Source organism: Rhinoderma darwinii, chromosome 3 (assembly GCF_050947455.1).
Source record: "Rhinoderma darwinii isolate aRhiDar2 chromosome 3, aRhiDar2.hap1, whole genome shotgun sequence".
NCBI classification, from domain to species: Eukaryota; Metazoa; Chordata; class Amphibia; order Anura; family Rhinodermatidae; genus Rhinoderma; species Rhinoderma darwinii.
In genome coordinates, this window is record NC_134689.1 from 148,384,419 (window position 1) to 148,403,793 (window position 19,375).

Genomic DNA, 19,375 nt, shown 5'->3' on the forward strand with positions numbered 1-19,375 from the left:
GCTGGAAAGTCTTCATGTGAGCGGTTGTTCAGAGCCCTGGATGTTTCTGCGATTAGTTTGACATTTAAACATCGGTCCTGATCCAGATCAGCCTGGATAATGGCCACGTTTTCATTGGTTCTTGACGTTTAAAGTCGCCCTGAGCACTGTTCATCAACGGCTTCCCTGCCATCCTTGAAGGCCTTGTGCCATCTGATAACTTGGACTGACGACAAAGCAGCTTTCCCATACGCTGTCTTCAGGATCTCTGAGGTTTCTGAAGCTGTTTTTCCAAGTTTCACTCAAAATTTGATTGCTTAACGGGGGGCGGGGGGCGATGCACTTTTGTAACGTACCGACACTTCAAAAGGCTTTGGCTCAACCGAGGATGGTCTGGCTGTATACTTGATACCGCCGCAACAACCTCCATCCCCACTTTACTCAAGTAGCCCTCATGGGGAGCGTAAAAAAACATTATTACTTTTGGGACGCACCTCGTACATAACTTAAAATTCACTGAGATAAACAGCATCCCTCAAAAGGAGTTTTTAATAAAACACACTGAACATTTACAGTAACTACACATACTGTATGTGCTGTAGACAGATTGACTGCACACTTGCAGAGGTAGTTACTGGTCTGTATTTTTGTAATTTCAGTAATGGCATTAGCATTACACCTTTTGCAGCTGTTGTGAGGGATTTAAAGCTTTATATAAACTTTATTATATTTACAAGCACTCTACTTCCTCAGCCGTTCTGGATTTCCTCCTGATGTAATACTAGTGATAAGCCAACAGTCTCCGCAAACTCAACAGCAGCTGTCTCCTCCCAGACTGCAAGGCGGACTCAAATGACATCTTTATACAGACAATTTTTAGAGGTTTTTATGTAATGTCTCAGGATCTTTGGGCCTATATAAGGTTTATTTACGCAAGATTTTTTTCCCCGTTTTTGTGCTTTTTTGGGGGGTGCTTTTTTGCTACAGTTTTGTAATTTTGGCAAAAATGTTGTGGGTTTGCCATGATTAGGTTTAGTTTTGTTATGGTCTGCTTATTCCAAGACCAGGGTATGCTATTGCTAAATGTCCTAAATAGCACCAACGATGGCACAACTAAATAAAAGATATTGCTCATTTACAGTCAGGGACCACAAATTCATAAACCGGGCTCCACTGAAGAGACACACAACATGCCCACCTCTCTTTACTTCAGAGTTTGAAGAACATACTGTATGACTGAATGTGGGTATAAAAGGTGGTTTATGGCTAGTTTTAGGGTGTTGTTTTTTAAATTAATTCATTGAGGGACATGAAGAAAACTAATAATACATGACAGAATTTTGTAGAAAGGGTCTGTATAATAGACAATTACAGGAATTGTGCAGAGTATCGTACTTACTATATGCAGAAGCCTAAGGACATCAACAAACCTGTTAAAAAATATATATAGTTAAAGAATATAGTCAGTTATAGAAAAAAAAATTTGACAAAAAGAAGCAAATACATGTCTACATTTTGTACTTACACTTTTTCTGAGCTCATGATCTCCTTGGCAATGTAATAAATCTTGGTCTTCAGTCTTGGCTTCTTTTCCTGTTTTGTGAATAAAGTGACAGATAAAAAAATTTGCTATTTATTGACGTTCAAATAACTGTTTACCTATACATAAAGGCAACTTTCAAATTAACCATAAATTATTTAAGAAACTAAATTATTATTGAACATTTGTAAGTAGATCACATCATAGGAAGATTTCTGAACAGGATGCATTCTGCAAGAAAGAATTGGAAATAGTTCCTAAAGCATAATACAAAGATTGTCTGTTGGCTACAAGTTATGTTTGGAGGCTGTGATTTCTGCCTAGTTGGTGAGACAGCCAGGGGAATATAGTGCTGGTGCGGTTACTATTGTTCTATGGTCGCTTTATATTGAAATTTGGGAACGGATTCATCCCCTGGAAACTAGCACATGGCCTAATTTATGGTATGTTGGAGTGCTGTGTTTATCTGCTTTTGGACTGACACACACACACACACACACACACACACACACACACACACACACACACGATGGCCCCCATAGTAGGAATCAAAATAGTGCACTACCTTCTGTTGCTAGTTCACACCACCACAACCCACCCATATCAGGAAGAGGAGAACTTGGAAACTGTATCCCTCAATCCTTCTTGCAGGATAAGAGGGTGATACGATTTTCACATAGGTTCCTCCCTCCCTGATTTGCCATTGCTGAGGAGCCTATGAACAGGTAGGCTCTGAAGAAAAATTGGCACAAACGAAGAGGAGAATCCCATAACAAATCTCTGAAGAAAAATGTAAGTTCAATTTAGCGGAATAAGAAAAAGAATCAAAGCTTATACTCCATGTACAAAACTCTGTATTATTCATTTAGCAAAGGGAAATGCATTTGTTATTTTTGCACATATCTCAGCATCTTGTAAAGTTTCATTTTTAAAACTTAAAGCAATTCCTGTACGAAATGGGAAAAAAGGGAATAGACTTTGGCGTAATCATTGCAAGAATTTTTTGGACCTGGGCCAGTGGTATGGATAACACAGCTGTCAGCTGTGCTATTATTTGCTAGCTTTATGTATTCAAATTAAATATTCCTATTAATTCATATTAGTTTTCTAAAAATACGTGGAAAAAATAAGTTTTATAAATATTTCATACAGTAAAAAAAACAAAATGGTCAAATGATTTATTATGAAAAGGAATGAATTATACAAATTTGTATTCATTATCTTAATGAATAAATATTATAATGGGAAGCTAGCAACTAATTTTGTCTTTGAGACCTGCATAGGGAAAACCTGGTGCTGTTCCACAAATGAATAGACATTCAACCATTGTTTTGTATGACAATTTACTTTTTCAAAGTGTTTTCAACAATTATATATTTCAGGACTATATGGAGGGGGGAAAAGACCAGGTTTTTCTGGATAGATCTTTTTCTTAGGAGGTATGAAATTATTTATAGAGCAGTACTGTATATTCTAATAAACATATTTAGTCAACACCTCCTAACAAAGTGAAATCCATGGGCTGGTGCAAATCTGATGCGAGTGCCTTTTAGGGTATGTTCACACGATGAGAGGCATTTACGTGTGAAAAGACAGACTGTTTACAGCTGCCTCGTTTCACACGTAAATGCTCCTCCTCGCATTTTGTGAGCCGTCTGAGACGCTCGTAAATCTTGAGCTGTGCTTCATTGAGTTCAATGAAGAACAGCTCAAATTACGTGGCAAAGAAGTGCCCTGCACTTCTTTGCCGAGGCAGTCCATTTACGCGTCGTCGTTTGACAGCTGTCAAACGACGACGCGTAAATTACAGGTCGTCTGCACAATACGTCGGCAAACCCATTCAAATGAATGGGCAGATGTTTGCCGACGTATTGTAGCCCTATTTTCAGGCGTAAAACGAGGCATAATACGCCTAGTTTACGCCTGAAAATAGGTTGTGTGAACCCAGCCTCACATTGTACATTTGGGGGAGGTAACTTACACTCCTCCCACATGTTTAAGGCTATTTTTTTAATAAGAGAATAGAGCAGGTTGCTACCAACCTAGAGTTAATTTTGTAGGCCTAGGCCCAAGTGAGAGGCGAGTCTCCTATTGTACAGGTAGAATATTTACTGAAGGGACCTAGCTTTACGAAGTCACCTTGTCGTGGCAGGTGGGCTCACACAATTCAATCAAAATATGTATAGTAAATAAAGTAGTAATGCAGTACAGTATATTCTAGTCAGCAGTAACTTTTAAAACAGAATGCTAACTGAACATAAATCTGTTTAGCAAACAGATTCAGATAAATATCATCCATTTTCCATTATATAGTTCAAGATTACTCAAAAATAAGACACATACCTTAGCCATACATTTAGGTAACAAACAAACAAATAGAAATCCAGTCATTCAAAGGATCAGCTAAATCTAGCAAGGTTTCACTGCAGTTTATTTCAATGTCTAGGTAAAGACTGCATATTGATCTATTAGGTGCTGGCTTTATTAGGAAAAGTGGAAACCACATAAGCAGTGTCAGAGAGGACACCAGAAACGTGAGTCACAAGGTTAAAACCATACTAAGCCTTTAGTCACGCGTAAAGATTTTGATTTGGCAAAACATGTTTACTATGAATCACAAGTCTACATACCACTTTGTTATCCAGGTTATCAAGATCAGTCTTGCTAGAGTCTGAGCTGAAGTCTTCTTCATCTGAGCTATTGATAATTTCCTCTTCATCAGAGTGAACAAGACCCAAGTCATCATCAGGATCTTCTTGTGATGGCTCACTGCATATGACAAAATGCAGAAAAATATGAAGATCATGCTAGATAGCTTATATAATTCTTTTTTCTCCATTGATAACCCAGCAGAAGTCATGGAAATGATGACACAAAAAGACAGAACTCAGTAGCCAGTGTACCTAGAAATTTGCTACTGCGGCCTAATGTCTGGCCACAGAGAACTTAATGTGTTTGTCACTACAGAATGCTATCCTGCAGAATAGTAGGGGGGACAGGTCCAGTCTACTCTTAGCCCAAACTGCATAAAAAACTACTGTTCCCTTTGGATAATAGCAGCTATCAAAGAATACAGCGAACGCCTAGTAACAAGACCAATGTATTCATAAGGGGAGCGCCCCTTCGCCCTGCTCACGAGTGACTGACAGGCTAAGAGTGGCCGTGGCGGGAGCTCTCCCCTCATGAATACAGCGGACTTATACTTATCAGTATGCTGTATTCTTTGAAACCTTTTATTAGCTATACTGCACAATATTTTTGGTGCAGTTTGGGCTAATAGACCAGTCCTGTGCCCAAACAATGCTGCCCTTGAACAAGCCCACATTAAAAGCTTCCATTATCTTTACTAGTAATTTTTAAGTTCCAGTAAACTGTATTAAACTTCACTGCTCTCCAAAAATAGCTCCAAAAAGCCGACAGCAGCTAAAGGAGCATAGGAATTAGTCTTGAAAAATCTCTGTTTTGGTACCAGTGACCAGTAGAGATCTCAGCACCAGAGCCACCACGAATCAAAACTTCTGACATGTCACGGACAGGTCAAAAACATTTTTAAAACGGTTACCCTTTAAAAAAGGCAGAGTTTTCCATACTGACAACTGAGTTCATGGTAAAGTTATCTTCAAATTTAGGAATAGTGAAAGGTTGAAAATTATAATACCTTCATAAAACATTAAATAATTTCAAATATAGAGAAGGGATTCGGTCTTTGAATTGTGAAGGCACTGTATGTGTGTGTGTATAAATGTCAGCAGACTTTAGGGAGACAACATATTAACTGTGTTTATTCAATTCTTGGTAAAATGATACCACCCAATAAAACGAGCCCAACAGCTTCTAATGAAATTACCATTATAATTTATATAGCATGCTTTACCCTAATCTAGTGTACTGTACAAAAGGAGCGGAAGCTCTGAAGGCCTACCTGGGACTACAGGAACATGCACGGTAAGAACCACACTTGCATGGGATTAGAACATGAACTTATGAATTCAGAGCAGCAGTAAGTATGAGAAATATGTCATATATGAAACGGACTTAAAAATGATCACCCAACTTTAGTGGCGTGCAAACCAAAAGTTATATCCTTGAGGAAGTTCTCTTCAGCCAAACAACCTGAAATTTATTACATACAAAAAAACTTTCAAGGAAAGAAATTCAATAGGGCAAATCACAGATGTCAGGTCACAGCCAGACCAAAAGCCAAACCAAGGCTGCAATATGTGGTACCAAAATGTCTGATCGGGATGTAGTCAGAAATCCAGATTCAGGACTAGAGCAGATGAATAGATCAGCAATCTGTTAAATAGTCACATAGATAGGCACGCATCCACCTTGCAAAAACTAGAACACATGGCCCACAAAAAATACTATATGTTTTTTATGACTGCCTAATTTTAAAAACATCTAATGTGCTATAATGTGCAGGCGCCTCACACAAAATATTGCTCTACCAATGAAAGAGGGAAAGTTTTCCAATAAACGGAAGAGGGGTCTAATGCCAAGTCAAACAGAGGTAAATTTGGGCTACTCCGCAACGTAGCAATTTGCGTACAGCACACTGTCTGTTCAGGAGCCCTGAAGCGGAGGTTGGTGTACCATTCAGCGGATGCAACTCCACTGGCTGACGTTTTATTTAGACTATCCGGAACATTCTCTGAGTTAAAGGGGCCTGTCATTATGACCGATTACTTTTTATGGCGAACTTTTACCTTTTCTCTATTCAATAAATATGTAATTTAACTCTTGGGGTAAGGGCAGCAGTTTAGCCTCAAAATCTGGTATAGGAGATTTTACAGAATTCTTAAAGATTTAGTAAGGGAAGCCAATAAGTGATCAGGTTTGTTACCCAACCGGTAATACTTAAAGGGGTTTTCCAGCTTCTGACCGGATAGGTTATTAGTACGTGATCTGTGGGGGTCCGACACCCGGGTCCTGCACAGATCAGCTGGTTCGGTGCCTCCGTGCACTGGACATACAAGCCGAAAGCAGTTAGCTCCGGCCACGGAATAGCGGCCGAGCTGCAGTACTGCTCCTATTCAAGTGAATAGAGCAGACCTGCAGCACGGCCGCTATGCTATGTATGGAGCCAACTGTTTCCGGGCTCCGTACACAGCATTATGTGCCATAACATCCGGTGCCCACAGTCCACCGGAGCGACTTATCGGTGAGGGTTCCGGGTGTTGGACCCACACTGATGACCTATCCGGTCAGTTGTCAGAAGTTGGACAACCCCTTTAATTTTCCTGTAATGCAATGGCCTGCTGAAGAAGTGCTACATCCAAGATTTACAGAGGTATTTAGTCAGCCTTGTTTAAATAGTTGTTTTTTTGGGGGTTTTTTGCTCATTTTAGTTTTTAGTGAAGGTTCTGAAAAAATAGTAAAGTCAATCAAAGAACAGGTCTTATCAATACAATGAACAGTGTAAAAAAGATAAGGAACAAAAGAAACACAATGCCATTATTTACCGTAAGACCAAATGTAAGTAGGGAAGTAGGAAGAGATTAGTGAATAAAATATTGGGGTACAAAAATGTATTTGCTATTGAGCCATTCCTTTCACGCAAAAGTGAATTTTTCTTTATCCCCAAAAGTGTAAGAGCACAAGGTCCTCCAAAACTATAACATTTAGGCTTTTCCTAAGACTAAAACACAAATATTAAATCACCTGGGTGTGATCTACTGGACCCCCAGCAATTTGCATAATGAAGGGTCCACGGCGCTCATGCAAGCACCATGTTCCCTTCATGGTTTACAAAGGCACAGTCGCTCATCCAAACAGACGGCTAGGACTGGTACTGCAAATCGGATTCCTAGCAGCTATCAAACACGGATAGCATATCCTAAAGATAGGCCATCAATGTTATGGTCTCAGAGAACCCCTTTAAAATCACATTGGGCCCTCAGGTGAGAGTCTTTACTTATGGAATATATAACTGAAATTCCAAACAAAAAACACACTCTAGAAGTTGTACAGGATTAAAAAACAAAAACAAAAAAAAAACACGACTGCTTTCACCCAGAAAACAGTGCCTTACCTGTCCACAGGTCGTGTGTGGGATGGCAGCTTAGCTCCACTAAAGCATTTTTTTTTAAGAAAGCATCCATGGTTTGTTTTTTTTCCTAATCCTGTACAACCCCATCATTTATATTTGTACCCACTTACAGCTAAAGGGGCATTATGATTTCAGCAAATAAAGGTTATTCATTTTATAATAATAAAAAACGATACAACTTTCCAGTATACATTCTGTATAAATTTCTACTTCTTCTTGATTTGTGCTTGCAGTCATTCAATGGGATCCTGCATGGTTTACTTCCATGGCATTAACCCTTACCGCTGCAGCCAGTTTTGACCTTCCTGACAGAACCACATTTTTCAAATCTGTCATGTGTCACTTTATGTGGTAATCACTTTGAAACACATTTACTTATCCAAGTGATTCTGAGATTGTTTTCTTGACACATTTTATGCTAGTAGAAATTGAATTCATGGTTTGTGAGAAATACCTAGATTTATCAAAAATGTGCATTTTTTTTTAAAAAACATTTTTCATTTTCTCTGCTTGTAATACAGATAACCATACAACACAAAGGAGTTACTAATTAACATTTCCCATAGGTCTACTTTATGCGGGCATCATTTTTTTGATCATCCTTTTTCGAAATTTTAGAACGTTAGGCAAATTTCATTTTCAAGAAAATGTTCAAAACTTTAATTGCACCCAAATTTTTTTTAAAGTGGCTTTGAGGGGTCTATATGTTAGTGAAAATAATCACTGGTTATCAACCAAAAATTGGTTCTATAGACCCGTGGAAAAACGTAATCACTGGAATAGGGTATCCACTAATATTAATAAATAACTTATGGAGTATGCTTTAAAAATCAACAAAAATGGTGACTTAAAAAAAGTTCACATATAAATAAATGACGGAGGTCCCTAGTCCATGGGATATGCTCGTATTCGCGATTACCCCAATAGTGGGTATGTTTAGAAGTAGAGAGCTTAAAGAAAATGATTATAAAGCACCATTCAAGTCATTCAGTGCTTGCTCATTTTACATTAATAGTCTATAGCAGATATTTCTTATGGTGGTTTATTAACATACAGATGCTAGTGACAGGAGGGACTGTTGTGTTAAGAGCATTACCAGTTCGTCATTTGGTTTAGCTCCTATATTCATCAGTCCCACACTCACATTAACCCTGCATTCAGGGAATCACAGCATGGAAGATATATGTGTGGCATGAAAGGCTGTTGTATTAGAGTACTAACAGTCATTTAGTAGAACTCCTATTTGTGTCAGTCCTACAGCCAAATTTACCCTGTTTTCAGGGATTCACAGCATGAAAAATATGTACTTAGGCACCTCATATTATACCACCCCTCAGGTGGATCAGTCTTTCACTCCAGGGATCTCCCTTATAAACCTTCTACACCTCCCATATGATATGCTACCCATTGAGTCTGGGACCAACCCGCTTATAATCTCGACTTGGCACAAGATCCGTCATATGCTGCACCTAGACACCCAGTTGTCACCAGTGTTTACCCTGGTCAGGAACCTGAAGTTCCAACGGGGTAACTCACATCATATTTTCACTGCCTGGGATAATAATGGTATTAACTCCTTGGGGGCCCTTGTGCATCCCACGCTTCATACAATACTCTCTCTGCAGGATTTACAAATTAAATATCCACACATCTCCCTCCCCTTCTTTAACTATTTACAGGCACAGAGTTATGCGCAGACGGTGCTGAGCCGTATCTCGCCAGATGAATGGACATACTCTTTTAGATCAATGATACTAGAGCCATGAACACACACCGCCCGAATATCTAGACTGTACAAATTTCTTCACCCTTCCATAGATTATGGCACTTCCAGCTTGGGCTTAGCTAAATGGGTGGCTGATGACCCGTCATTAACCCCTTCAGTCATACTTCAGGCCACAACTTTTGCATACAAATTCTTGTCCTCAGCAAGATATGTGGAAATGTGGCTTAAAGTGACTCATAGAGCATATCTTACTCCTCAAAGGGGTAACAGGATGGGAATATTTTAGACCTCTGACTTTTAAATGCGGACAGACGGAAGCCAATTTATACCATTTCTTGTGGGCATGCCCTCAAATTCAGGAATTCTGGGGGAGACTTTGCAAAGACTAATATGACTGGACAGTTCGCTTTGACTTTCCAATGGGCAATACTGGGACATGTGGAAACAGGAACACAGGACCATACTAGACATGAACTTCACATCCTACATTTACTGGCAGCAGTAGACAGGAAGGCCATACTACAATATCCAGGAGGAAAAGATCAGCACTCCTTGTGGAATATTAAAATAAATCTTTATTTAAATAGCCAGCGGAAAAGCTGAACAGCTTGAATTGGACAAATTACATAAAGCGTCCGTCCCCCCTAAGGCCATACTACAGGTCTGGAATCACACCCAGGCCCCGCATCTCCATGTTTTCTTGGACAAATTATATTTTATGATGAAGATGGATTGGGTGGAGGCTTTCCACCAGAAGGAGAAAAGGGTCCAGACGCTCTTTCAGATATGGGGGGGGGGGGGTTTTCATATTTTATTACCTCAACGAATAAAGGATAAAATACGTACATGCTTCCAACCCACGACACGGTATCAGGAACAGAGGTTAGTGGGGGATACTCCGCTGTAAGACTTCCATTTATACCAATACTGTGAGTCAAATGGTGATATGCAGGTAGTGGGGGACAGGGGATGGATGACACAGACTTCTAAAAGGAGGAATAGGGGGACACCACTTGGTAACAGGAGAGGCGGCGGGCAATGGAGGTTTTATTTTTGATATTAACTGATGTTATTCCCTGTTTGTTTTCTTTTTATTTACTGGATTGTCGAATATGGCCCACGGTTGTGTGGCTGATACGCAGTCTAGGGTGCATGACTATTCCCCTTCTGAGACGAGATATGCACGGAGGCGACAGTTGTGTTGATGGCCACACTGGAACTTCCTTTCCACGGGGAGGTCTGAGTAGAAGATCTCCCTCCTAGTCTGTTGCTTTGTGAATAAACCATCTTGAGGTCATGTATAAGTACTCGTTCTGCTTATAGGCAAAGACAGCGTACTGTTTGAATGTATCTACTTGCCTGACTCACGTCAGTATATGCTTTTCAAATGCACTGGGTCGCTTGCGACGACAATATGTTGTTTTCTATTAAAATAATAAAAACAATAAAAAAAAATAAAAAAAAAGACAAATATGTACTTGGCAAAGAAACCTGATGTATTGGATGCATTATTATTTAGTAGTTTGATGCAGGATATGATGTGACCAGCGCTGCACTAATGATCAGAACATGGCGACCGCACTACAAAACACCCCCATGTTCTGTCTTCAGTGCCTGCGCCGCCGCTCATTAGTGCAGCGCCGGCTGCATCACCTCATGCTGACTGTACGCGCGCACTTATGGTCAGGAGTGGGTCAATGGCTGTATTAGAGCTGTGCAAGGCCTCACGCACACAAACGTATTTTTTTCCTCCCGTAAATACGGGTCCTTTGTCACATGTATTTGACCCGTATTGCACCAGTATTTAAGGACCCGTGCCCGTAATACGGGTCCGGTGTCACCAGTATTTCACCCGTATTTACGGGCACATTTTCGCTGCAAAATTGCACTGCAGTAATCGGCAGCCCCTTCTCTCTATCAGTGCAGGATAGAGAGAAGGGACAGCCCTTTACCTAGTAAAAGCAAAAGAAATTCATACTTACCCGGCCGTAGTCTTGGTGACGCGTCCCTCTTTCGACATCCAACCCGACCACCCTGGATGACGTGTCAGTCTATGTGACAGCTGCAGCCTGTGATTGGCTGCAGCGGTCACATGGGCTGAAACGTCATCCCGGGAGGCCGGACTGGAGGAAGAAACAGGGAGTTCTGGGTAAGTATGAACTTCTATTTTTTTTACACATTGATCTATATTGTGATCGGAAGTCACTGTCCAGGGTGCTGAAAGAGCTACTGACGATCGTTTAACTTTTTCAGCACCCTGGACAGTGACTATGCCCTGACGTCGCCTAGCAATGCTCCCATAATTACGGGTGCACACACGTAGTCACCCGTAATTACGGGAGCCCCACAGACTTCTATGGGCCTGCCCGTGCCGTAATTACGGCCTGAAATAGGACATGTTCTATATTTTTCAACGGCACGGGCACCTTCCCGTAAGCATACGGGGAGGTACCCGTGGCCAATAGAAGTCCATGGGCCCGTAAAAACGTGCCGTAATTACGGGCGTTTTTACGTTCGTGTGCATGGGGCCTAATGGCAGAGATCACAGAAACCTCTCATCTCCGCCGCTATTCCCCTGAATGCTGCGATCAAAGCATTCGAGGGGTAAATGACGTGTCCCTGTGACGCGATCGAGGGACATACCATATATGGGCAGACAGCCCAAGGTCCATTGAAGGAGCTCAGAGCTGTCTGACCATATTTCCTGTTAGGGCAAACTTAGGTATGTCTTAACAACTGCCTGTGTACTATCAGTACTCAGGCTAATGTACTGGCATATAGATATATGCCAGTACATTAAAGTTTAAAAATTAAAAAGTAAGAAAAAAAAAAAGTAATGTTAAATTAAATTTAAAAAAAATATATTTTTTTTTTACAATGAACATTAAAATAAGTCTCAATACATAAAATACACATTCGGTATCGTCGCGACTGTAATAACAAATGTATAATGTCATTTATGAGGTTTACGCTGTTAAAAAAATATAAAATAAAAACTGCCTTCTTTCACTTATTAAATGTGAGGCACAAGGTATTAGGAATTTTGAATCTCCATGTGACTAACATTAAAATTAACCCAATGTTGTCCATTATGACTGAGGAACATGATGGGGTTAATTACTATTAATGTGAAGCACATGGAGGTTCAACATTCATCACACCACGTGCCTTACATCAGAAAATGGAAGAACTTTTTTTTAAATATATTATTGTTGGCAAAGTATCGCAATACTATGCAAACTATTGGCATTGAAGTCCAGGTATTGAGTGCATGCAATCTTGGACTGCAGCTGTCACTCAATGGTTAAAAATCAATCCGTAGTGCTACAAAAAGTCTAGTTGTAGCTCCGGCCTTGCCCTGATTCTGCAATCTATAAAAATATCCTATACGTGGCCCTAATGTGCTACTTGACTGAAACACCCTCCTCAGAAATGAAGGAGCACCTTGTGGATTTTGTTGGCTTCTTTTAGAAGGATGTTTTCTAGGCACCACCATAGGTTTGCAGAGGCCATGAGGTGCCAAAACATAAGAAACCCCCCCCCAAAAAAACACGACACCCCTAAAGAACACATTTATGGGTGTAGATGTTTCATAGATTAGAAAGGAAAATTTAATCTAATCAATTAAGATGCAGTGTTAGGTTAAAATTTCAAATTTTCACAAGAAAAAAAAAAAGACGAAAAAGCACCCCATCATTTGTAAAGCAATTTCTCCCAAGTACTTCAATACCCCACATGTGGTCATAAACTGCTGTTTCGACACACGGCAGGGCACAGAAGAGAAGGGGCTCCATTTGGCATTGGAAGCATACATTTTGCTGGAATGGTTTACAGACACCATGTCGCATTTGCAAAGCCAGTGAGGGACCAAAACTGTGGAAACTACCCAGAATTAATCACATTTCGAAAACTACAACCCTCAAGGTATTCACCTAGGTGTGTAGTGAGCACGTTGACCCCCACAAGCGGTTTCCAGAAATTAAGGCGCAGTGGATGCTGCAAAGTGAAAATGTAAAATTAGACGTTTCAGCGCCCATTATCTTTTGCCTAGCTTGTGTCACTGTGAAAGGACAACTCTAATTATTATGCGGTGCGGACTGGTTTTAGAAACACCTGACATGTGGCCCTAATCTTTTGCCTGACATATGGACAGGGATCAGGTGTAAAAGAGCACAATGCGCATTTGAGGCCTAATTTGGGGATTTACACAGCGTTGGCCCACAATTGCAGCGGTTCTGGTCTGAAATAATAAAAGAAACCCCCAAAAAGTGACTCCATTTTGTAAACTACACCCGTCAAGGTATTTGTGTAGTGAGCATTTTGACAGGTGTTTTCCTGAAATGATTACACAGCAGATGGTGCAAAACAAATTATTCATTTTTCTACAGATATGCCATTCTGGTGTGTATTATGTCGTGGCGGGCTCGTGCCACCGCAGACACACACCCCATAAATGTTTAATCAGGTTCTCCCGGGTATGGTAATGCCATATATGTGGGCGTAAACTGCTGTTTGAGCACACTGCAGGGCTCAGAAAGGAAGAAGCGCAACATGGCTTTTGGATTGCAGGTTTTGCTTGGTAGTAGTGTTTGGGGGTTTTACTAGTATTTCAATTTTTCAGTGTGGGGGCATATGTAAACTTTGCAGAGTTAATCAGGGCATAATAAAGTACAATAATGACGTAAATAAATAATAAAATAATCTATAAAGGTGTGGTACGCTTTGAGGCATTCCTTTATGCACAAGCCAGATTTTTTGGGGCATGTGATGCACTGATAAATGGTGTCCCTTCTTATACCCTTTTTAGAACACATTCTGCACCTTTGTATCTTAGGGAATTTTACTGGGGAAGCGTTGCCCTGGCACAATTCCTGGTTCCCAATTATTAGGGCTTTGATAACCACCTCTTGGAACAGAAGAAATGTTTCCCTCTGGCTTGCACATCAGGATGTTTTTGTTTTTTTATATCCCCTCCTCATGGGAGCCATAACTTTATTTTTTTCATACACTCCGCTATACGAGACTGTTTTTTGTGATACAAGCTGTAGTTTTTTATTGATACCATTTTGGGGTACATGCGACTTTTTGATCCATTTCTTGGGAGGTTAGGCTCTGTTAACATCTGCGTTGGGGTGCCATTCTGACGTTCAAGAGGTTTCCGTTTCCATCACCATTGATTTCTATGGTGACGGATCCGATGCCCATGGTTTCCGTTTGTCTCTATTATGCACCAGATCAGTCGTTTTTCCAGATGCAATAGCGTAGTCGACGGAACGTCAGAACGGGTCCCCAACACAGATGTGAACAGAGCCTTAGGTGATCAAAAAACAGCAATTCCTGTATAGTTTGTAAGAGGTTTTTTTAATATAGCATTTACCGTGCTCTCTAAATGACACGTTAACTTTATTTCAGCAGGTCAGTATGATTATGGCAATATCAAATTTATATTATTTTGTTATGTTTTACAACTTTTCACAATAAAATTTATTTTTTATACAAAGAAATTTTGTTTTCTCTCGCCATATTCTAAGAGTCATACGTTTTTTATTTTACGTCGACAGAGCTGTTTGAGGGCTTGTTTTTTGCAGGACGAACTGTAGTTTTTATTGAACTTTTCACTGACGAGGACGTTTGGAATATATTATTACTTTGAAGGCTTGCCACGTCTAGAATAAGACTAGAGCTTAGATCTAGGTATCATATTAAAGCCCAGGATCTTAGCTTTCAAACGATACCAGGATGCAGCAAAGTTGTAGGAGATTCTTTTGGAGTGCACCACTTATTTGAAGTTGGGGTGAAGCAAGAAAAGTTTTGCTTCCTGGAATTGGGTCTCTGTAAGGGAGGATGGAAGCTGTTAGTGACAGCAGGAAGATCAAAGTGATACTGTCAAAGGTCTCCCTCCAGGAACCTCAGTAGGATTATACATGAACTTTTCTTCACAGAATATGTGCTTTGACATTTAAAGAGGCTCTGTCACCACATTATAAGTGGCCTATATTGTACATTATGTGATTGGCACCGTAATGTACACTACCGTTCAAAAGTTTAGGGTCACTTAGAAATTTCCTTGTTTTTGATAGAAAAGCACAGTTTTTTTCAATGAAGAGAACATTAAATTAATCAGAAATACACTCTATACATTGTTAATGTGCTAAATGACTATTCTAGCTGCAAACGGCTGGTTTTTAATGCAATATCTACATAGGTGTATAGAGGCCCATTTCCAGCAACCATCACTCCAGTGTTCTAATGGTACATTGTGTTTGCTAACTGTGTTAGAAAGCTAATGGATGATTAGAAAACACTTGAAAACCCTTGTGCAATTATGTTAGCACTGCTGTAAACAGTTTTGCTGTTTAGAGGAGCTATAAAACTGACCTTCCTTTGAGCTAGTTGAGAATCTGGAACATTACATTTGTGGGCTCGATTAAACTCTCAAAATGGCTAGAAAGAGAGAGCTTTCATGTGAAACTCGACAGTCTATTCTTGTTCTTAGAAATGAAGGCTATTCCATGCGAGAAATTGCCAAGAAACTGAAGATTTCCTACAACGGTGTGTACTACTCCCTTCAGAGGACAGCACAAACAGGCTCTAACCAGAGTAGAAAGAGAAGTGGGAGGCCCCGTTGCACAACTGAGCAACAAGACAAGTACATTAGAGTCTCTAGTTTGAGAAATAGACGCCTCACAGGTCCTCAACTGGCAGCTTCATTAAATAGTACCCGCAAAACGCCAGTAACAACGTCTACAGTGAAGAGGCAACTCCGGGATGCTGGCCTTCAGGGCAGAGTGGCAAAGAAAAAGCCATATCTGAGACTGGCTAATAAAAGGAAAAGATTAATATGGGCAAAAGAACACAGACATTGGACAGAGGAAGATTGGAAAAAAGTGTTACGGACAGACGAATCGAAGTTTGAGGTGTTTGGATCACACAGAAGAACATTTGTGAGACGCAGAATAACTGAAAAGATGCTGGAAGAGTGCCTGACACCATCTGTCAAGCATGGTGGAGGTCATGTGATGGTCTGGGGTTTCTTTGGTGCTGGTAAAGTGGGAGATTTGTACAAGGTAAAAGGGATTTTGAATAAGGAAGGCTATCACTCCATTTTGCAACGCCATGCCATACCCTGTGGACAGCGCTTGATTGGAGCCAATTTCATCCTACAACAGGACAATGACCCAAAGCACACCTCCAAATTATGCAAGAACTATTTAGGGAAGAAACAGGCAGCTGGTATTCTATCTGTAATGGAGTGGCCAGCGCAGTCACCAGATCTCAACCCCATAGAGCTGTTGTGGGAGCAGCTTGACCGTATGGTACGCAAGAAGTGCCCATCAAGCCAATCCAACTTGTGGGAGGGGCTTCTGGAAGCATGGGGTGAAATTTCTCCCGATTACCTCAGCAAATTAACAGCTAGAATGCCAAAGGTCTGCAATGCTGTAATTGCTGCAAATGGAGCATTCTTTGACGAAAGCAAAGTTTGAAGGACAAAATTATTATTTCAAATAAAAATCATTATTTCTAACCTTGTCAATGTCTTGACTATATTTTCTAGTCATTTTGCAACTCATTTGATAAATAGGAGTGTGAGTTTTCATGGAAAACACAAAATTGTCTAGGTGACCCCAAACTTTTGAACGGTAGTGTAGATTACAGCAGTTTTTTTATTTACAAAATCTATAATTTTTGACGGAGTTATGACCTATATTAGCTTTCTGCTAATGAGTTTCTCAATGGACAACTGGGCGTGTTTTACTATATGGCCAAGTGGGCGTTGTACAGAGGAGTGTATGATGCTGACCAATCAGTGACCAATCAGCGTCATACACTTCTCTCCATTCATTTACACTGCACATAGCGATATAGCTAACTCACTATGTGCAGCCACATAAACACACTATAACGTTACTGCAGTGTCCTGACCGTGAATATACATTTCCTCCAGCCAGGACGTGATGTGTATTCAGAATCCTGACACTTCTCTGTGATTTACAGCACAGCACAGTGAGATCTCGCTGTAAATGACAGTTTACAGCGTAATCTCGCGAGACTACACCTATGATGCTGTAAATCAGAGAAGTGTAGAGAAGAGGTCAGGATTCTGAATACACAATAGAAATATTTGCCTGCCGGCAAAAGGCTCTTTTTAACAACTACAAGCAAGATAAAATAAATTTTTATTAGGCTATTATAGCAAAGACACACTACATAGAAATTAAAAGTTATGTTCACTGCTTATAGTAACCAGCATAGTACATTGTGTGCCAGTAGCAAGATTCAAAGTGTTAGTAGCAAAATTCAAAGTGTCAGCGGCTGCAGCACGCTGCACTCTGACCAAGGTCAAAGTCAGTATCAGAGATCAGCAGTAACAAGTTAAAATTTCAAAAGAGCCCCCCCCCCGACATGTTTCACTGCAGATGCAGCGTCTTCAGGGGTATCGGGGCTAATGATCATTCCACATCCAAAAATGTGTCAAAAAAAAACTGTATGAACTGACCCTAAGGCTAAGTTCACAAAACGGCTCGCGGGTAAAAGAAGCGACATTCCTATCTTCTGGCGTTTACGTCTCTGACCTCCCATTCACATCAATGGGAGGCAGAGAAAGCGTACTTCGCTGCATTTTTGCCCATCGGCGCTCAATGGCCGCGGGCGAAAAACGCCACAAAAAACGGCGTGCAGGCAGAGCAAAATCTGCCTCAAAATTCCAAACGGAATTTTGAGGCAGATTTTCTGCCTGCAAAAAACAGTGTAAACCCAGCCTAAGGGCCAGTTCACACTGAGTTTTTTTTACACGTTTGACGTGGAAACCGCGTCGCAAAACGCACCAAAAAACGTCCGAAAATGCCTCCCATTGATTTCAAAGGGAGGCGGTGGCGTTTTTTTCCTGCGAGCGGAAAAACTGGCTCGCGGGAAAAAGAAGGGACATACCCTATTTCGGGCGTTTACACCGTGTTCCAAATTATTATGCACATTGGATTTAAGTGTCATGAGAAGGACGTTCCACATTATTAAGCAGGTCACAGGTTTCAAGCAATATGGGAAAGAAAAAGGATCTCTCTGCTGCCGAAAAGCGTGAAATAGTGCAATACCTTGGACAAGGTATGAAAACATTGGATATTTCAAGAAAACTTAGGCATGATCATCGTACTGTGAAAAGATTTGTGGCTGATTCAGATCACAGACGGGTTCGTTCAGATAGAGGCATAATGAGGAAGGTTTCTGTCAGACAAATTAATAGGATTAGGAGAGCAGCTGCTAAAATGCCATTGCAAAGCAGCAAACAGGTATTTGAAGCCGCTGGTGCCTCTGGAGTCCCGCGAACCTCAAGGTGTAGGATCCTCCAGAGGTTTGAAAGTGTGCATAAAGCTATTATTCGGCCACTCCTAAACAATGCTCACAAGCAGAAACGGTTGCAGTGGGCTCAGAAATACATGAAGACTAATTTTCAAACAGTGTTGTTTACTGATGAGTGCCGTGCAACCCTGGATGGTCCAGATGGATGGAGTAGTGGATGGTTGGTGAATGGCCACCATGTCCCAACAAGGCTGCAACGTCAACAAGAAGGTGGCGGAGTCATGTTTTGGGCTGGAATCATGGGGAGAGAGTTGGTAGGCCCCTTTAGGTTCCCCGACGGTGTGAAAATGACCTCTGCAAAGTACGTAGAGTTTATGACTGACCACTTTCTTCCATGGTACAAAATGAAGAACCGTGCCTTCCGTAGCAAAATTATCTTCATGCATGACAATGCACCATCTCATGCTGCAAATAGTACCTCTGTGTCATTGGCTGCTATGGGCATAAAAGGAGAGAAACTCATGGTGTGGCCCCCATGTTCCCCTGACCTCAACCCTATTGAGAACCTTTGGAGCATCCTCAAGCAAAATATCTATGAGGGTGGGAGGCAGTTCACATCAAAACAGAAGCTCTGGGAGGTTATTCTGATATCCTGCAAAGATATTCAAGCAGAAACTGTCCAAATACTCACAAATTCAATGGATGCAAGAATTGTGAAGGTGATATCAAAGAAGGGGTCCTATGTTAACATGTAACTTGGGCTGTTAAGTTTGTTTTGATTGAA

At 40.7% G+C, this 19,375-nt stretch overlaps 1 protein-coding gene across 1 annotated transcript in view; it reads right to left on the reverse strand.

Moving 5' to 3' along the window:
- Positions 1-19,375, reverse strand: part of FGD6 (FYVE, RhoGEF and PH domain containing 6) — an 82,510-nt gene that overhangs the window by 39,613 nt on the left and 23,522 nt on the right. The window contains exons 3-5 of the mRNA XM_075860107.1: positions 4,150-4,288; positions 1,505-1,572; positions 1,379-1,409 (exon numbers count right to left, since the gene is read on the reverse strand). Coding sequence (XP_075716222.1) covers positions 1,379-1,409; positions 1,505-1,572; positions 4,150-4,288 — 238 coding nt within the window. The remainder of the gene's footprint in view (positions 1-1,378; positions 1,410-1,504; positions 1,573-4,149; positions 4,289-19,375) is intronic.